The sequence below is a fragment of the Phodopus roborovskii genome, unplaced genomic scaffold (genome assembly GCF_943737965.1).
Source record: "Phodopus roborovskii unplaced genomic scaffold, PHOROB, whole genome shotgun sequence".
Classification (NCBI taxonomy): domain Eukaryota; kingdom Metazoa; phylum Chordata; class Mammalia; order Rodentia; family Cricetidae; genus Phodopus; species Phodopus roborovskii.
In genome coordinates this window covers 862,907-882,306 of record NW_026126646.1, presented here as the reverse complement: position 1 = coordinate 882,306, position 19,400 = coordinate 862,907, and the positions used below count along the sequence as shown (strand labels likewise).

At 42.3% G+C, this 19,400-nt stretch overlaps 1 protein-coding gene across 15 annotated transcripts in view; it reads left to right on the top strand.

The window, feature by feature from the left end:
• The window catches only part of Kif1b (kinesin family member 1B), a 132,390-nt gene that overhangs the window by 77,658 nt on the left and 35,332 nt on the right, over positions 1-19,400 (top strand). For 12 of the 15 annotated variants that reach the window (XM_051173989.1, XM_051173982.1, XM_051173988.1 and 9 more), the window contains 9 exons: positions 5,524-5,617; positions 6,181-6,329; positions 7,670-7,848; positions 8,721-8,858; positions 10,293-10,541; positions 16,126-16,244; positions 18,121-18,206; positions 18,543-18,672; positions 18,842-19,004. In XM_051173989.1, the coding sequence (XP_051029946.1) occupies positions 5,524-5,617; positions 6,181-6,329; positions 7,670-7,848; positions 8,721-8,858; positions 10,293-10,541; positions 16,126-16,244; positions 18,121-18,206; positions 18,543-18,672; positions 18,842-19,004 (1,307 nt within the window). The remainder of the gene's footprint in view (positions 1-5,523; positions 5,618-6,180; positions 6,330-7,669; positions 7,849-8,720; positions 8,859-10,292; positions 10,542-16,125; positions 16,245-18,120; positions 18,207-18,542; positions 18,673-18,841; positions 19,005-19,400) is intronic. The other 3 variants (XM_051173992.1, XM_051173993.1, XM_051173995.1) reach the window with 1 other exon arrangement.

Sequence of the window (19,400 nt, the reverse complement as noted above, 5' to 3'; positions counted from 1 at the left end):
GTGTTCTCAACAGGAGTTGCATATCAGATATCCTGAATATCAGATGTTTATGTTATGCTTCACAACAGCAACAAAATTACAGCTATGAAATGGCAACAAAGTAATTTTATGGTGAGAGGGGTCACCATAACATGAGGAACTGTATTAAAGGGTCACAGCGTTAGGAAGGTTAAAAATCACTGACACATAAGGTAGCTTGTAGGCAGGCAAGCCCAGAACCATGTGGGCCAGTTGGGAAGCTGCTGCTTGATTCAGGCGAGAGTGTTCCTCCTCCAAGAGTGCGGAGATGGAGATGAGAGGGAGAGAAGATGGGAGCTGTTTTGATCTTAGAAACAATGTCATAGGTTGGATATGATGGCTCACTTCTGTCCTCCCTGCACTGAGGGAACGAACACAGGGAGATCTCCTGGGCCTGTTTCTCTCTCTCAAAAAAAAAAAAAAAAACCAAAAAAAAAAAAAAAAAAAAAAAAACGGGTGGGGGTGTAGGCTCACAGTCACCCATAACCACAATTCCAGGGACCTACAGACAGGCAAAACATTCATTCACATAAAATAAAATAAGTCTAAAAATTGTTTTGAACTGTTGCTTAAAAAAAATTGTCCGGTCCCTGGGAAGCAGACATAGATCTGAGGTTGTCTTCCTCCTCCTCATGGGGGGCACATTTAAATGTTGACAGGGTGTGAGGTGTCGCCTGGGGTATGCATATCCTCCTTCCTGTGATTGCTTGCTGATTATAGCTTGTCATTTGAAGCTAAAGTTTCTGTTAAAATCTGCATATCTAAAAAACTCAGGGCAGTGACTTTGATTTTCTCTAAATTATCATCTTAGGGTTACCAAACTGGGCACCATCACCTCTCACCTAGTAGCCCGACTTGTATCTTTGCTTCTGTTCTTGAGTTCTGCCATTCACCGCCCATGCAGTAACCAGAGTCCTCTTAAAATCTAAGTCGCTTCTTCCTGTCAGTGGCCTCATGGGCTTCCCATTGTACTCTCTACCCCGAACTGTAGCATTGTTTACGAGCTTTTACATACTGTGGCTCCTCGCCCACGTCTGGTCTCATGTCCGGACAATATCACAGTGCACATAGCTCTGGCCTTTCGTTCCTCACTTGCAGGTCCTCGTTGACAGCATGTTGTTTCCTATCATGCTTACCTCTTCCCGGTTCTGTGCCATTCTCCCTACCCCAGCTCACCCAAGCCAGGCACTGAGGCACACATCTTTACTCCCAGCACTTGGGAGGCAGAGGCGGACAGATCTTGGTGAGTTCGAGGCTGGTCTGGTCTACACAGTGAGTTCCAGGACAGTCAGAGAGCTATCTAGTGAGACCCTGTCTCAAAATAAAGAAACGGCTTTTTGAGATAGTGTCTCATATATCCCGTTCTGACCTTGACCCTTCTGCATCTTTGAAGATGACCTTGAGCTTGTGCTCTTCCTGCCTCCGCCTCCCTGGTGCTCACGTTGCAGGCTTGTACCACACCGAGTCTGAATGGTGCTGGAGACTGAATCTAAGGCTTTGTGTTTTCTAGACAAGCAGCCTATCGCCTCACATTATTTTAATAATTACGACCTGTGGTTAGCCTGTCTGTGCACCTGCTTGGTTCTCTCGTGAAAATGTAACCTAATATTGAGTAAGGGCCTTATCTGTTGTGTTCATTTCACCGGCCATTTGTACACACAGGACTCGGACTAATTCTTCTCAAGTGTAATGCCACAGTATCCTAGAGGTCTCGTGAGAACATAGGGTGATGGTTCCACCCCCCAGAATTAATGACTGACTAGGCCTGTATGAAATTCAATCATTTGCATCCAAAGTACCCTGGTGATGTCTGATCCCTTAAGTATCTTTGAAATCCAAAACTGTTGAGGTAGAACTGGGGTTGAAAAGCATTTTCCTATTAAAAAAAAATAACTTTTTTTTTAAGACAGAGTTTCTATGTGTAGCTTTGTAGCCTATTCTGGAACTCACTGTGTAGACCAGGCTTACCTCGAACTCTCAGAGATCCTCCTGCCTCTGCCTCCCAAGTGCTGAAACTACAGGCATACTGCTAACTGCTACCACCACAAAATAGTAACATTTTTAAATGGGTGTTGGGGATAAAACCAAATGGGGCTTTGGATGTGCTAGGCAAGTGATGTACCACTGAATTCTGCTCCTAATCCTTCAGAGTACTTTAAGCTTTGTTGACCATGTGGTTTGGTCTCCGGTTCTAGCCCACAAGTCATGGTGTTTTGGGTCTGGATCTAAAAGAAAAAAAAAATTTGAGTCCTTTTGATATAGAAGATGAAGGCTTGATTGATTGTCTCTGTCTGGAAGAGAGATGCACCAGAGGCTTAGGTGGTAGGTGACAGTATAGTCCCTGTCCTTATGAAACTCAGAATTACAGAGAAGCAGTCACTGGACAGATAACCACACTGGTGTTTGTCAGTGCTGTGTCACAGGCCAAGAGAGAATAATACAGGATGCTGTAACCGGTACCTCTAGGGATGAAAGCAACCTCTCCTATCTCTTGGCTGATGTCATATACTTTCCCTATCACCTAATCTAAAATTCTTCTCATTCCTTTTCTTCTCCCTGTTATTTCCTCATCTATCTTCTACCTTGCTTTATAATCTTCAGAATGCTTCTCTCTACCAAAATTATAGTGTGTACCATGTTTAATGTTTGCTACCTCTTTTACCCTTCACCTGTGGGATCTTTTTCTTACTAGCCTCTATGTCTGTAGCATCAGGTACTTAGCAAGAACACAGACTATGTTTGTCTAGCGGTTGGAGAGATGGCTTAGGGATTAAGAGAACTTGCTGCTTTTATAGAGGACTAGAGCTGGATTTCTAGTACCCATGTCAGACAGCTCACAATCACCTGTAACTCTAGCCAGTACCACCTTCTGGCCTCTGGGGGACACATGCACACACATCACACATGTGCACACACCCTGTGGCACACTAATATTCTTGGAAGCTTATAAGCAGATTTGATGAAGGGCTTCAATTCAAAAAAATGGTTTTGCTATTTGAACTACCACATTCTGATCAAAATTTCATTGGAGGTTGGTTTTTTCCTCCATCCTGAGTGTGATGAGAGATCTCTTACTCCCACTGAAGCCTGGCGAGAGCCTCTAGGGAAAGCCATCCTCACACCTTAGCTGGCAGAGTTTAGACTTTACTCTGGTTAGTAGTTGACCAGCTTACAGACTTATTCTTGAATAATTCCCCAAGATAAAATGTTGGTAGCTTTTCTACCTGGTGATTTTTGATGAAACAGCAGACACACTGCTTTTTGCTGGAAGAATCCCATATTATAAACAGTCTGTAAGGGGAAAATACTTAATGGCCAGCCAACTCAAACTTCAAGACTGCAGACAAGCTGGAAAAAAAATAGTACAATCAACTTTAGTTTTTTAAAGGTTTATTTATTCATTTTTTAATTTATTTGTACACAATGCACCTTTATGAGTTTATATGCACCTTGGTTCCTGCCAAGGCAAGAAGGCATTGGATCTCCTTGACCTGGAGTTACAGGCTGTTGTGAGCCACTTGATGTGGGTTCTGGGAACTGAACCTGGGTCCTCAGGAAGAGAGCAAGTGCTCTTAAACACTGAACTGTCTCACCAGCCCCTTGATATTCACCTTTTCCCATTAGTTTGAAAATTGGTGACATCATGATAGTTGATTCCTAGATGTTTCTGTATTTATATTCTAAAATCAATGCTTCTATATTTATATGATTATCATACAAGAAAGTTAATGCTAGTTCTACATCATATAATATACATCTATTTCAAAAACCTCTTCTTAGCCTGATGTGGTGGCTCATGCCTTTTACTCCAGCAAAGGCAGATGGATTTCTGTGAGTTTATGGCCAGCCTGGTCTACCAAACAAGTTCCAGGACAGCCAGAGCTGTTATACAGCAAAATCCTGTCTCAAACAGACAAATAATTTCTTCTTAATTATCTCAAAAATACAGGTTTTAAAAGAATGTGTATTTTAGGCAAGCATCAGTGGTGGTGCATGCCACCCAGCACTTGGGAAGCAGAGGCAGGTGGACCTCTGTGAGTTCGAGGCCAGCCTGGTCTACAAAGCAAGTTCCAGGACAGCCAGGGCTACAGAGAAAAATCCTACCTTAAAAATCCAAAAAAAAAAAAAAAAAAAAAAAAAAAGAATGTGTGTTTTAATCTGAGATTCAGTCAACATCTATACGTTAAATTGGTTATGGCTTGTTAAAAATCTTTTATTATGGACTGGTGAGATGGACCAGCAGGCAAAGGCACTTGATGCCAAGCCTGCTGCCTGAGTTCCATCTCAGGAACCCACGTGGTAGAAGGAGAGGACAGATTGCTAAAACTCGTCATGAGACCTCCCCTCACTGCAGCACGTGTGCCCCCCCCACACACACACAATACAGTAAATAAATAAATTAGCAAGCAAAGGAATTAATAGGATTTTAAAATTTTAAAAATGGAGAAAGCAATAAAGAAGATACCAATAACAACCTGTAGTTTCTACATATGTGTGCACACCTGAACGCACACACATAAACATGTTTGCACATGCATACACACAGAGGGCACAGTTTGATTAGCATAATTCCATTTACAGCATCTTTCACACGTTATCTGTTGTTGATCCTTCTCTAGCCATTTGGTAAGAAGATCGTATACTAAAATCTTTAAAGATGAAGAAATTATTGTTTAGGAAAGACAGCTTTCTGGAGGTATAAGACTTAACTAGATCATTTGTTAGTCCTGAAATTCAGGCCCCCATTTAATAATTAACAACAACAACAATAATAATAAATCAACAAATCTTAATTTAAAAAAGAACAAGAATGTTTGCCCCGTCATGCAACAAACTTTGCCCCCTTTGAGGTAATACTGCTTGTATTGAAAATACATGGAGCAGGGCAGAAGAGATGCCTCAGCAGTTAAGAGCATGTCCTGCCCTTGAAGGGGACATGAGTCCAGTTCAGGCTGCTCACAACGTCCTGTAACTCGGGCTCCTTGTTCTGACCTCTTCAGGCTCCTGCCCTCACACATGCACAGCCCCACACACAGACACATAATTTAAAATTACAATAAATCCTTACATGAGAGAAGCGAATACACGAGCCAGGCGGAGAACTAGCCGATAACCCTGATTTGTATTGTACTCATTGTAATTCATATACTTGTATATATTTAAAATAAAATTCCTCATGAATAACAACTATTTCAGTCCAGGAGTACTGTGGGCTTTTAATTTCCAGCCACAAGGAGCTTCTAACTCTATAGTCTTAATTACCTTCCTTTTCAAATAGTTGTTAGGAGATTGGGATTTCAGAGGGCACTGGTGACTTTACTCTTCCCTGGTATTTTCTTTCTCTGGAATCATTGTTGTGTAAGACACTGTTCCCCACCCACCCTGCCGCCTTGTGCTTGTCCTTAGCCTTTGCTGTCTGTGTTCCCCACAAAGTTCCTTCCAATTTTTCCCTTTCCTTCTTATTTCCTCCCTTCTCTACATGTTATCTCCTTTCTTTTCATTCAGGACTATGAGAGTAAATTGCAGGCCTTGCAGAGGCAGGTGGAGACTCGCTCTCTGGCTGCAGAAACAACTGAAGAGGAAGAGGAGGAGGAAGAAGGTGAGAGCTGTAGCCTGAAACATTGCCTCGTCTTTTTGGACCAATGTTGTCAAGTCAGGCCTTTAGCTGGTTACAACCCTGGGTTCCTCAGATTCGCCCTGCGGTTTATTGATCTTGCACTGAGCTCGTTAAAAGATGCCCAGTGCTGCAACTCTAGGCGGTGTTTTATAGGGTGGCTGCCTCTGCCTCACAAGTGTTGGGACTAAAGGCGCATGCCACCACCACCAGTTGTATCTGTATGCAGCTGTGGCACGTGCCCCTACCCCCCAGTAAATAAATAACTGCAATGGAAAGTTTACAATAAATTAATATAATAAAAAACTCATTGAATAAGAGGCATGTGTGTAATCCCAACACTTGGAAGGTTGAACAGGAGGATGAGGAGTTCAAGGCCACTCTTGACTACATAGCAGGGCTGCATGAGACCCTGTCTCAAACAAACAGGCAACCCAGAGCCATGTTGTTTTGATGGTAACTTTTGTGAGACGTACGTAGGATGGAGGCGGGACGAGGCTCTCGTGGTCACTAAGTCACTGTTACGTGTGCTTCCTCTGCCCTTCCAGCTCCCTGGACACAGCATGAGTTTGACTTAGCCCAGTGGGCCTTCCGGAAGTGGAAGTCTCACCAGTTTACTTCACTGAGGGACTTGCTCTGGGGAAATGCAGTGTACCTGAAGGAAGCCAACGCCATCAGTGTGGAGCTGAAAAAGAAGGTATGGAGGCAGGGTGGGTCCACTCACACCAAAGTGACAGTTCACGGGGACTCAGCTGTTCTCAGCCGGGACACAGCTTTATTCCTCACATGTGTCAACAACATGGGCAGTAACCACAAATTTACAATAGTTGTTTTCTGGCTCGTTTTACAAGTCTGGGTATTTTAAATGAGCTGGGTAAATCTATTAAATGCTTCTCTTGGATTTCTAGGGAAAAATTCTTGGCTTTATTTTAGTGCTCTACCTTAGCTTATACCTCTGAGACCTTTATGTCCCTTTGTCATCAATTTGTTCCTCTTCCGAGAGGCCTGATGGCACTGATTAACAGCAGACAGGTATATGTGCTCCGCACTCAGACAGCCAGTTTACCCAGCAGCAGCTGAGTTGACCTGATAGTTCCGTAGCTCCGTTGCCTCTTCTACAAACCTGGGTTGGCAGCAGGACCTGCCGCCAAGGGAGACGAGAGATGAGGGAGAGTGGATGCATTCGGAACACTACTAGCAGGGCCCAGGCATGCCAGGAGACCTAAGCTGCTGCTGCTGACTGCACACAGGGCCTTGCGCTTCCTAGGAAACACTCTACCACTGAGATAAACCTCCAGCATCCAAATATTGTTGTTAAGTTTCCACATGGAATCTTTGATTCTTCTGTTTACCTCACAACTCAAGAGCTGGGGGCTGTGACATACAGTAGGAAGAAACACAGACTACGTGACTAGAAAGTTCATTATCTTCTCCTAGGGGAGAGATTTACATCTGTGAGCTCAGGTAGGTGTCTTCTTCACTCGGGATGTCAGAAACACTTTGGAGTTATTTATTGACCATTCTCTTCATCAGGTGGACAAAAGTCAGGAACTGTATCTTTTCTCATTGTCATACCTGCTTTTTAATTAGTATTTGTTGGAAAAAAATACGAGGTAGAATAGCAAGAAGTCAATGATACGGTACAGTCACAGTACTTTACTACATAGTAAACACTTTCAAGCTTAGTAGTTATCCTCTGCCTTCGAATAAAAGGCTGTGTATGCATCTTCTCTCATTAGCAAATGACTGTGTCCTCCTGTTGGTCTCCTGTTTATGTTTCACAGGAGTCTTCATTCTGCCACTAAAATCATCACTCCAGGAAAACAAAGTTTGTAAATGCATTAGTTTGACATTAAGATTGTTCCCTGCCTTTAAAATGTAGGGGGCCAGTTTTTCAGCTAGCCACAGCTGTTTACTGGACATATGCTCTCTGTTTGCCCTCTTCCCCTTAGCCATGCTATACAGCCTTGCCTGTGAGTGTCACCTGCTGAGATAGTGAAGTGCACACGTGTCCGTCTCTGTCCTCTCACACTTCAGGTGCAGTTTCAGTTTGTTCTGCTGACTGACACGCTGTACTCCCCTTTGCCTCCGGAGTTACTTCCCGCGGAGATGGAAAAAGCTCACGAGGACAGACCTTTCCCCCGTACAGTGGTGGCAGTGGAAGTCCAGGACCTGAAGAATGGAGCAACACATTATTGGTCTCTGGATAAACTCAAGTAGGAGAATACTATTTCTAAAAAGAAAATAGCCAGGTGTGGTGGTGCAGGCCTTCCATCCCCACACTCAGAGGCAGAGGCAGGAGGATCTCTGAGTACAAGGCCAGCCTGGTCTATAGAACGAGTTCCAGGACAGCCAGGGCCACACACAGAGAATCCCTTGTCTTGAGGGGAAGAAAAGTAAATTGCTTAAGCGGGTTCCCTCACACTCACTTCTTTCTGAAGATGATGTCAGTTTCTTTTCTGTGGTTTCTAAGTGCTGTGACCAGTCAACAGTGTTATCATCCATCCATTTTTTTCTCAAATCAATGGGACTCATTTCTCAGACAACTTTGCCGTTTGTTTTTAAATTTACTTTCATAAGCCCTCTTAAATTTTAAATGAGCCAATTCTCTATTTCTGTCTTAGATCTTACTTGCTTATTGATCTTACTTTAGTGCTGGGTCTCATGGTAATCTTTAATAAACAAGGAAGTGACCATCTCATTTCTTTTATATTTAATATAACTAAGTCCCACTATCTAGTTATATTTGAGATGCCAAACACCATTGAAGTTCATCTGTGACTATAAGTTTAGTCAAATTAGGTCCATCTTTCTTCCCCACCCACACACACAGACACACACACACACACCCCTCTGAAAACATCTGACTACGTAGGCCATTTTCCCTTTGGCGGCTTCTCTCTACACTCACACATTTTGGATATTGAGAATTTTTATTTCTGTGCTTTATTTAGGCTATGCCTGTTTTTAATAGCATTAAACAATAGGAGTGGCTTCTTACAAATGTCTTGTATGCAAGAAGTTTCCAAAGCAGTGTTTAATGCAATCTCACGGTCTTAACTCCATGTACCCCATATCTGGTGAATAGGCAGAGGCTGGATTTAATGCGGGAGATGTATGACAGGGCAGGTGAAATGACTTCCAATGCCCAAGACGAAAGCGAAACGACCATGACCGGCAGCGATCCATTCTACGATCGGTTCCACTGGTTCAAACTTGTGGGAAGGTATGTAAGGATCTGGTTGTTTTAAAAGCAATAACAGATACTTTGCCTTTTATAATGTTGGTATAGAACATAGGTGGGAAAGAGAGTAACATAGAAGCTCCTCAGGCAGAGGTTGTATCTCAGCCTAGGATGCTTCAGGTTCAATTCCCAGCACTGGAAGAAAAAAAAAATCAAAACAAACCAAAAAGCCACCCCTTTCTAATCTTATCCACTCAGAACCACTGTGTTATTTAATACATTTTCTTCACAGTATGCATATTGCTTTGCCAGACTTTTAGCCAAAGTATTTGACAGTCATCCTGGACTTTTGGCCTACAAAATGTCTTGTAGTTGATCAAGGTAGACTGAGAAGAAAAAGAAAACTTTTCTGAATTCCATACAGTTTAAATAGAAATCACAGTGGATGTTACCAGACTGTGGTTGCTACATAATCGGATTGGTCCTCGTTTCTTTTACTCGAAGACATTTGTCTCTCTTTGGTCATTACCCAGGACAAGTTAATTGGACACCATGGTAGGCCTCTTCATGTTCTTTTATGAGTGCATCACTCTCAACATTGATGAAAACAAGTGTCTTGGTGCATTTACAGTTTAGTTCTCAAGAGGGTTAGAAATGTAAAAGCGGGGAACTATATAAGTTTTTTAAAAAGATTTTGTTTTTTATGTATATGGGTATTTTGCCTACATGTATGTCTGTGTACCATATGCGTGCCTGATGCCCACTCAAGCCAAAAGAGGGCCTTGAGACCCCTGCAACTGGACTTACAGATGGTTGTGAGCTACCATGTGAGTGCTGGGAACCAAATCTGGGTCCTCTGCTAGAGTAGCCATGTTCTTAACCACTGAGCCAGTTCTCCAGCCACCGGTGAATTTTGAGCTTACTAGTTGCAGAATCTTGAGTTACTCTTTAATGCCCTCTGATAGTATATAAAGGGAACTGATTGAAAAGGAGTTGCTGAAGTACAGTATTTTGTTGAAGTCAACTTTTCCACTCTACTTTGAGGGAGTTAGACTAGGCTTTGCAAAGGTGGGGCTTGGCCAAACACATCTTACTCAAGCGTGTGCTGGTTTGATACACAGTTTCATCCATTCGGTTTTCTGCTCTGAGCTGACAAGAAAATTCACTTAAAGCCTTATTATTTCTCTTATGAGTGGTTCTTGGGGACAGGATGCTAGTCTTCTGTGTAAGCTGGAGAACATGAGCATTTGGTGGTTAACATTTACCTGAGATGCTGTACTCACGAATGCTCTCTGCTCTTCTTGTTCTGAGGCTCTACCTGCTCTCTTTCCCATGCAGTTTATGCTCCTTTCCCCTTTTGCTTTTCTGTTTGCCTTTACCATGTGGATTCTGTCCTGTTGGTACCTGAGCACCCTGTTTAACCAACTATTCCTCTCTCCCTGCCTGTGTTTAATCGGCGTCTCGCCTGGTGTCTAGCTCCCCCATTTTCCACGGCTGTGTGAATGAGCGCCTTGCCGACCGTACACCCTCCCCCACTTTTTCCACGGCCGATTCCGACATCACTGAACTGGCTGATGAACAGCAGGATGACATGGAGGATTTTGATGATGAGGCATTCGTGGATGACACCGGCTCTGACGCAGGGACGGAAGAGGGATCAGATCTCTTCAGTGATGGGCATGACCCATTTTACGACCGATCCCCTTGGTTCATTTTAGTAGGAAGGTTGGTGAGGTTCTTGTGAGAAAGGCAAAAAGGGACCAGCTCTTTTCTAGACACCCTGTGTGCAATCAGGGTAATCTTGCTTTAGCTACTTAATTCATGGACACCGAGGCCTTCCTGAGCCTCCCAGGGTTTAGAGGTCTATAAAGGCCACTGTGGCTGGGGATAAGCGCAGGCTTCGTCTGGGAGGCACTGTCTACTCAGTACACTACACAGCGTCTAATGAAGACTACTTGGAGGACTGCTTGACCCAACTTGCCCGCTAATTAAGACTCAGATGCAATGGGGTCAGCAAATGTTACTGTGGTCTGGATGCCTCATCTCTAAAGGATGTGCTGAGTGACACATAGGAGACATAAAGCAGGAGCAGAGAAAGCCTGAGGTTATGCTAAAGAATCTGTGGCCCTCAGAAATAAGAGGTGTACTGGGGACTTGGTCCTATAGAGGGATCAGTAGTGCCTAGCTCTCTTTGGTCAACAATGGCTGTCTTGTTGAACCTGGGCTCTGAACCTATCTGCAGGTCTTGGACCTCTGCCAGAAATAACTTGTAGAGTGTACGATCATGAATCTCAGAAAGCTGTGTGTTGTCACCGTCATCGGTATTTGTGTGGAGAACATGAAACTGTTTTACCTTGAGGTCCCAAGCTGAGTTATCATCTCCGGCTCTTGGTGTGCATGCCCCTCTGTCAGAGATGCATAGGTTCTCATATTTCTGCTGTCCACATCCACTCTTCATAATTTTGGTAGTTGAATGCTCATTGCTTTAAGCTGGGTATGGTAGTACACACCTAGAATTCCAGCACTCGGGGGTGGAGACAGGAAAATTAGAGTTCAGGGTTATACTTGGTTATGCTTTGAAGCTAGCTTGGGACGCATGAGACCCTGTCTCAAAAAATGGAAACAAAGCCTGTTGATGATAGTGTTCACCTTTAAGCCCAGCACTTGGGAAGCAGTGACAGACAGATCTCTGTGAGTTCAAGGCTAGCCTGGTCTACAGAGCTAGTTCCTAGACATCCAAGGCTATACAAAGAAACCCTATCTGGAAAAAACAAAAACAGAAACAAAAAATTTTAAGGTTAATGATGCATTAATCTACCACTGTTCAGTGAGTAAGCACTAGTAACTTATCTCCTGACTCAATTCAGACTTAGTTTTTTGTGGTATTGGACCCCTAGTGGAATTCATAACAGATAATGATAAGAGCAGAAAGAAAAGCTTTCAGATAGAAGTGAAGCCTAAATTAATATGGCAGGCTGTGAGTTTTACATACAGATTCTCCATGAATAAATGTGATGTATTTATATAGCTATGAATATTGTTTGTGTGTATTGCTAGTGTTAGAATTCTAGAGACGCAATTTTATATTAAAATGAGAAAAGCATGTAGTGTACAAAAAGTGCTTTACTTATTTTCAGTACATTTCCACTCTAGTCTAAGAAGATTGGCTGTAGAACCAGACTTTGATCATTAGCTTAGTCATTTTTAATAGCTCCTATAGCTGCCATATTCTACAGTGCACAGTATGAGTAGGTTACTTCATCTTACATGGCCTGGTGAAGAGAATCCTGACAGAGTGCTCTGGAGGCAGGCCCCTTGAGTCCTGAACACCCCTATCACTAATTTAGGACAAGAAACTTAAATGAGTTAGGAAAAAAGAAGCCTTTAAAAAAAAATCCTTTTTTCCCTCCATCTTTTATATTCCATTATCTATACTAGCAAAGTGAATAAAACCCATTAAGATTTCTGCTTAGGAGCCGGCATAGTGATACATGACAGAGGCAGTCAGGTCTCTGTGAAATCAGGGCCAACCTGATCTACATAGTGAGTTCCAAGAGAGCCAGGGCTACATAGTGAGACCCTGTCTCCAAAAGGAAAAAAAAAAAAAGACTTCTGCTTAGCAGTATTTGTATCTTGAGTCAGTTTTATGAAAGAGTTAAGTCAGAATCATTAATATGCACACTTACTGGGTTAAGTAAGATAGGTACTTTTTTTATTCCTTTGTCATACTATATTCAAGAATAAATATAATGCAGTCAACTCTACACTGATGATTTTCATCGAGAATATTTGAGGAATTGATTTATTTATTTGCTTGGATTTTAGGGTTCTAAAACTAACACTGCCTTGTGAGAAAGGGCCTGAAGTGTTGGTGATGAGCTGGGGAGAACGAAATAGTGATTTCCCTGGTTCAAATCCTATCACCAAACAAAAAGATCCTGGAAAAAGGTGAAGCCAGGAAAGCGAGGAATAGCTCTCCAGTTTTGCCCTCAGCCAGTCTGTCCAAAAGAGCAACATCGCCCAGTTGTGCAGTGGTGACAGGACATGCCAGAGTTCTAAATCCTTTCCTGGTTTTATAGTGTGCGGTGTTAGAGTTCCCTATTGGCACTTCATTATAAATATAACTCACTTGTAAAATTTTGCATGTGTCCTCTGAGTCATTTGTAGGTTTGTTTCTTGGCTATGGCCACCTCTGGTGAATCTTTGTATGCAGAGTAAAAGAGCTTGTCCCTTTAGCTGTTCTCTATGGCATGTTGGGATGTTATGAACCGTCATCATAACTTGGGGTGAAATGTCAGATATGTGTTAGTCTTCTGGGCTGAAGGGGGCAAAAGTAGTTGTTCTGTGTCCTTTCCCAGCACCTAACCTGACATCCTTCTGCTTTACCATAATTATGCTGATTTTCTTTATGTTGACAAATTAGTTTCTCTTGCTGATGTAACTTCACATTGTTTCCTGCTAATGTGTCTTTTACATGTTCTCCCCTCTCATCCCTCTTCTCCTTCAGTCTGCTAGGTCAAAGTATAAGGACATTCAATACAGAGTCAATCATGAAATTCTAGTTTAGAAGTTCCCGAGGAGTACCTTTTTACAGCATTGGGCTAAAGGCTACATTCTGGTAACACGATAAAGAGCTGTCTAGTGATTTCATCCATGTGTCACAGAGACAATGCCTCTGCCTAGCCATAGCCTTTTTCCTAAAAATGGAAGCATACAATGATGCCTTCAGTGCTTCTATGTTTAGAAAAGCCTTTGCCACAGACAGAAGGAATCGTCACCTTTAATGTGCAATCCAGCATATTTTATCATGATATGCCTGTGAATGTATGTTTTTAAAAACTAGTACTTCTTGGGACGGTGACATTGTCTGCCTAACATATCAAGGTCCTGAAAAACATGCTCAAGTTTCTAAAGAACACATGTACAAGAGTGCTTTTTATTTTTTTTCCTAATAATCATACTTAACATAGAGATTTGCTAAGTGTTCTATATAGTCAGTCTCCATCATAAGTTTGCTTTTGAAAAGCCAAACTAGTGTAAAGTTAGATGCTTGCTTTTATACCCCCTGTACGACCCATTTTTCTGAAAAGTTTTCCACTTCTATGTAAAGACAAAGGGTGGGCCACATCCCTGGGTTCTAATGTATATGGACGTTCACTTACCAGATATTGAGTGTGGTCACTGTAAGCCACGCCTCTGCAGATGAGGTGAGCAAAACCAGAAATGGTTCCTACCCTCACAGACTTATAGTGTGGTGAGTGATGAAGACACTAAGTAATAATGACATAAATGCAAATTTAGTCATGATGAGAGAGTTGTGTGTGTGTCACTGAGTCATATAATGTTGGGAGGATCTGCCCTGGCATTTACAGTAGACCTAAGGATGCGAAATCCAAGCATGGGATGGAGGGTCCATGCAAAGAGAATTACAGGAAGAGATGTGATGCCTCTTAATGGTCTACACATTGTAAATGCGCATGACCAACTGGAATGCTGGTGAGGCAGGAGTGTGGTCTGTGTGTGTGTACTGCCTTTGGGGTGAAACCGGCCATTTGCTTCTATATGCCAAGTTCTTAGTTTTTAAATACTCAATGAGGTAGTGGTACTTGATCCTACTGGTAATCCTTTTTAGATTACATTTTCATATATAACTTTCTGTTCAACAAAAGTTTAACCCTCTGTGTTAATACTCCCTCCCTTGCTTTGTAGCAGACTGAAAGGGAATTAAACATCATGATATAATTTCTTATTCATTCGCAGTTATTTTTGTTTGCTTTTCATTCATACTTCATTTATGTTCTTAAATGTTATCAACATAACATTTTTAAACCTATTTTCATAATCCCTTGTGTTGTTTTGAGTTGAAATCCTGAATATCCATTCCTTCATTCTTTTCTCTTTGTAATGTAAATGCCAAATCGGGGAGATGCAGCAACAGTCCTGTTGGTCAGGTTTAGTAATGTTTAGTTTCCTGGTGTAATATTTATTCTTTGTCTTTTGTTTTATGTACAAAGATCAGCATATGCCAAGTGAGAAGACAGGAGTAACAGTAGGAACTAGATTCTACTTTTCCTTCCAATCATTTTAACGAGTGCTTTTCCAATTTGTGATTACCAGTTTTAATTGCTTTAAAAAAAAAAAAAAAAAAAAAAAGAACAGGGGCAGGTGAGCCGGCTCCGAGGGTAAAGCACTAAAGGCACTAACCACCAAGCCTGACTGCCTGACCTTGATCCTTGAAACCCTCATGGTGGAAGAGAGCAGACTCTTTCACAGCTGTCTTCCATCGCCCACACTCTGGGGGCACACCCCCACTCACCTGCAACACACCCACAGTCTAGTGAGGACACATTAAATACGGATAGATACAAAATAGTGAACCTTTTAAAAGCACAAACATGGTAAGACTTGTCAGTGTGTTAGAAATATTTCAAGTGCTGGCCTATAATCTCAGTTACTCTGAAGGCTGAGGCAGAAGGACAGAGAATTTTAACGCTTGCCTAGGCTGCAAAGGGAGTTCAAAGCCAGCCTGAGTAAATTCAGTGAGGCCCTCTCTCAGAAGGGATGGGGGCTGTAGTTGAGTGCTGAGGATTCATGTAGTCAATATGAGGCTCTGTTTCTCCTCCAGGACCACACAGAAAGAGGAAGCAGGGGAGACTTGGAACTTCCCTTTTATTTGTGACTTTGGTTTGAGGAGCAAAGGCCAACACCATAGGGGCTGGCTGTATCCTCTCCCTTAGTATTTATCTTGATACCCATTCTCCTGCAAACTCACTACTCAGAAATTTCTACCCACACAGCCTCTCTGTCTGCATGTCTGCTTGTCTCGCCTCTTAAATAGTACTGTAAGTAAAACAAAGACTCATGATGCTGTGATGTAAAATCCACTTAGAACTAGTAACTGTGTCGGCCACATTTCCCTGCCTTTTTTTAATCTCTTGTTTTCTGTTTTGTGTATGGTGAGAAGCCATTCTTACCTCTGGAGGTGCACCCTTCAGTGCACTCCGATCTGCAGAAATCACAGTCCTTGACCATCTATCTACTCATCTACTTCCAATTGTTACTCTTCTACTTATGGTGTGATTTTTTTTTTTAAGAGAATAATTTGGTGTAAGTTGGTCTTCACACTTGCTTATGGATTGATCCAGTAGTGAAAAAGCAACTGGAGGCAATTTTAGATGTCAGAATTCAGAGGCGATCTTAAAGGGCCCAGAAGCCGGCTCTGTTTGGGGAAATATTCTCAGTCAGCGGAAAGCACCAACCTGTCCTTCCTAGGATGTTCTGATGTTTGTCTCTGGGTTTCTGTTCATAGGGCATTTGTCTACTTGAGCAACCTGCTGTATCCAGTGCCCCTGATTCACAGGGTGGCCATCGTCAGCGAGAAGGGGGAAGTGAGGGGATTTCTGCGTGTGGCTGTGCAGGCCATTGCAGGTGAGTGACCTTTTTCTAAATGTGACCTGTGGATTTTTTCCTATAGAAAAAGCAGGATAGGGGCTGGAGAGATGGCTCAGCAGTTAAGAACACTTCGAAGGACCCTGGTTCAGTTCCCAGCACCTACATGGCAACTCACAACTGTCTGGAATTCCAGTTCCAGAGGATCTGACTCCCTCACTCAGACTTACATGCAGGCAAAACACCAGTGCACTTAAAATAATTTTTTTTAAAAAGAAACAAATCATTGAAAAGACAGGCTAGCCGAGTGGTGGTGGTGCACACCTTTAATCCCAGCACTTAGGCAGAGACAGGTTGATCCCTGTGAGTTCAAGTCCAGCCTGGACTACAGAGAGAGTTCCAGAATAGGCTCTAAAGCTACAGAGAAACCCTGTCTTGAAAAACAGAAAACAAACAAAAAGAAAAGACAGGCTAGCTCCATGAAGGTGACACTTGAGTCATATACATGAATGGTGGTGTGTGTGCTCATCTTGGGGAAGGCTTCCATTCGCTTCCTATCTATCAGTTTTTATCTATGTAACCACTACTACTGCAAGTATGGTAAGGAGATTTCACTTTAGTCTGGGATATTGCTGTTTTGGAAAACATGGTGTGTAACATGAATAACTCTTTTATTGAGTTTGTAAAAGTGATGGGGAATTTAGATAAGCATGGTGGATTGTGTAATTTGAAGCCAGCCTGAGCCACATAGTAAGACGTGAAAAAGAAAAAGAAAGGCAGTCACAGGCCTTTGATTTCAACATTTAAGAGGCAGAGGCAGACAGATTACTGTGAGTTCAAGGCCAGCCTGGTCTACATAAGACATCCAGGGATACATAGTAAGACCTCTTTAAAAAAAAAAAAAGAAAAAGAAAAAAAAAGTCACAGGCTCTTTTGGTTTGAGATAGTTTGAGTTTTTTCTGTATAGCTTAGGCTGACCTTAAACTCAGATTCTTCCTCCCTCAGCCTCCTAAGTGTTGGGATTATAAACATACACCGCAGTGCCTGGCTCAGGTGTTGAGCATTTCAGTTTTGTATTTTAATTGTCTAGGTTACCCTGTACTCAGCCAATCCTCTTGCCTTGATCTCCTGAGTGCTGTCCTCACAAGTATGAGCCACCATACCTAGTCAGAGTAACGAAGGGCTTTAGTTGTCTTGCCTAGTTTTCTCTTGGAGTATTTCTAGTAGACTCCCCCCCCCCCAATCGTAGTGGTACATACCTGTAATCCCAGAATTGAGGAGGTGGAGGCAGGAAGATCAGGAGTTGAAGGTCAACCTTAGCTACAGACTGAATTTGTGGCCCACCTAACTCATGTATGAGACCCTGTCTTAAAACAGAGCAAAACAGAAGGCATTTATTTCACTGCTAAAAGTAATAAATACATGGCTCAATTATTTTCCACTTCCCATGATCGTGCCAACATTCTGAGGAAAGAATACAGCCATTTTCTATCTTAACTCAAATACTGGGCTTCATACAATATCCTCCCAGCTTTTATCCCTTAGAAAACTGTCACATAGTCACCCACACTAAGTTTTATAGAAGTCTCTTCCACAAGTCAAGATAATGTTTCAGTCTTCCTTAGCTATTATTGAGTATAGTCTTGGTAATATATTAAGGGGTCAGAATTCCTAGGTGTGACATTATGAACAAACCTAAGACTAAACCCAGTTCTTTTTTAGCTATTCTCATTTGAGCGGAGGAAGGTGTTTAATCTACAGAAATAGTTGGAAGCAGCAGCTGTAACCTTTTTGCCGAGCCATTCATTCTTATACTAATGTCTTTCCTCCTAACTTATATTTCACTAAGAGTTGTCCCCCCCCACACACATGTACTTTCATTCAGTCTCTGCTGGCTTTCTTTCTTTCTGTTTAGCGGACGAAGAAGCTCCTGATTATGGCTCTGGGATTCGACAGTCAGGGACAGCTAAAATATCTTTTGATAACGAGTACTTTAATCAGGTAAGTGCTTGGGAAAGAAGGAACACCTTGAGGGGGAAAAAAAAAAGGAAGTAAATGGATTTATGAGGAAAATGTCCAATGCTGGCATCTAATTCCTTCGCCCAGAACATAAGCAATTTTAAGATACTGGTTACCCCACAGTTACTCAGTAAAATATAGGACATGTCTAACGGTTACAAAGATATAAATGTATTAACTTATTGCCTTTGCTCAGACAATTCTTACTCCATTTACTTAATAATTATTTGTTGTACAAATAAAAGTATTATTGTACAAATAAAAATAAATGAAGAAATGGAAGGATATGGCATTTATCTAGCCTTGTCTTACTTTCAGAGTGACTTTTCTTCCGTTGCAATGACTCGTTCTGGCCTGTCTTTGGAGGAACTGAGGATCGTGGAAGGACAGGGTCAGAGTTCTGAAGTTATCTCTCCTCCAGAAGAAGTCAATCGAATGAATGACTTGGGTGTGTAGGCAGATCCCTTTCTCTGAGGAGGCTCTTAAGGGGAAAACATTGACTACCACAGTCAAACAGCATAATTGATTTGGTCAGCTAGAAACTGGAAACAGAAACAACAGCCAGTTCTCTCCTCTCCGTAGTCCCTGAACCAAATGTGTGTCATTTAACTCTTTAGATTTGAAGTCAGGCACTTTGCTGGATGGGAAGATGGTGATGGAAGGATTTTCTGAAGAGATTGGTAACCACCTGAAACTGGGCAGTGCCTTCACTTTCCGAGTCACTGTGCTGCAGGCCAGTGGGATCCTTCCAGAGTATGCAGACATCTTTTGTCAGTTCAAGTAAGCCACCTGTCTTACTTTCCTGTTGCTGTTATAGAACACCCTGACAAAAAGAGGCTTAGAGAGGAGAAAGGGTTAATTTAGACTACAGTTTCAGAGCGATAGAGTCCATCATGGCAGAGAAAAAGGCATGGCAACATGAGCAAAAAGCTGGCCAGTCACGTTTTTATTCACATATGGGTTGCAGAGAGAAAGAACAGGAAGTGGGGGGGGGGCTATAACCCTCAAAGTCTGCCCATAATGACGTACGTCCTCCTCAAGGCTCCATAACCTCCCTAACAGCCAGCAACTGGAGCCTAAATGTTAAATCACGTGAGCCTGTGGGGCACATTGCTCATTCAAAATAACCACTCTCTCCTTTCCTGTGCCCAGCTAGCAAGTTAACTGCAGAGATTC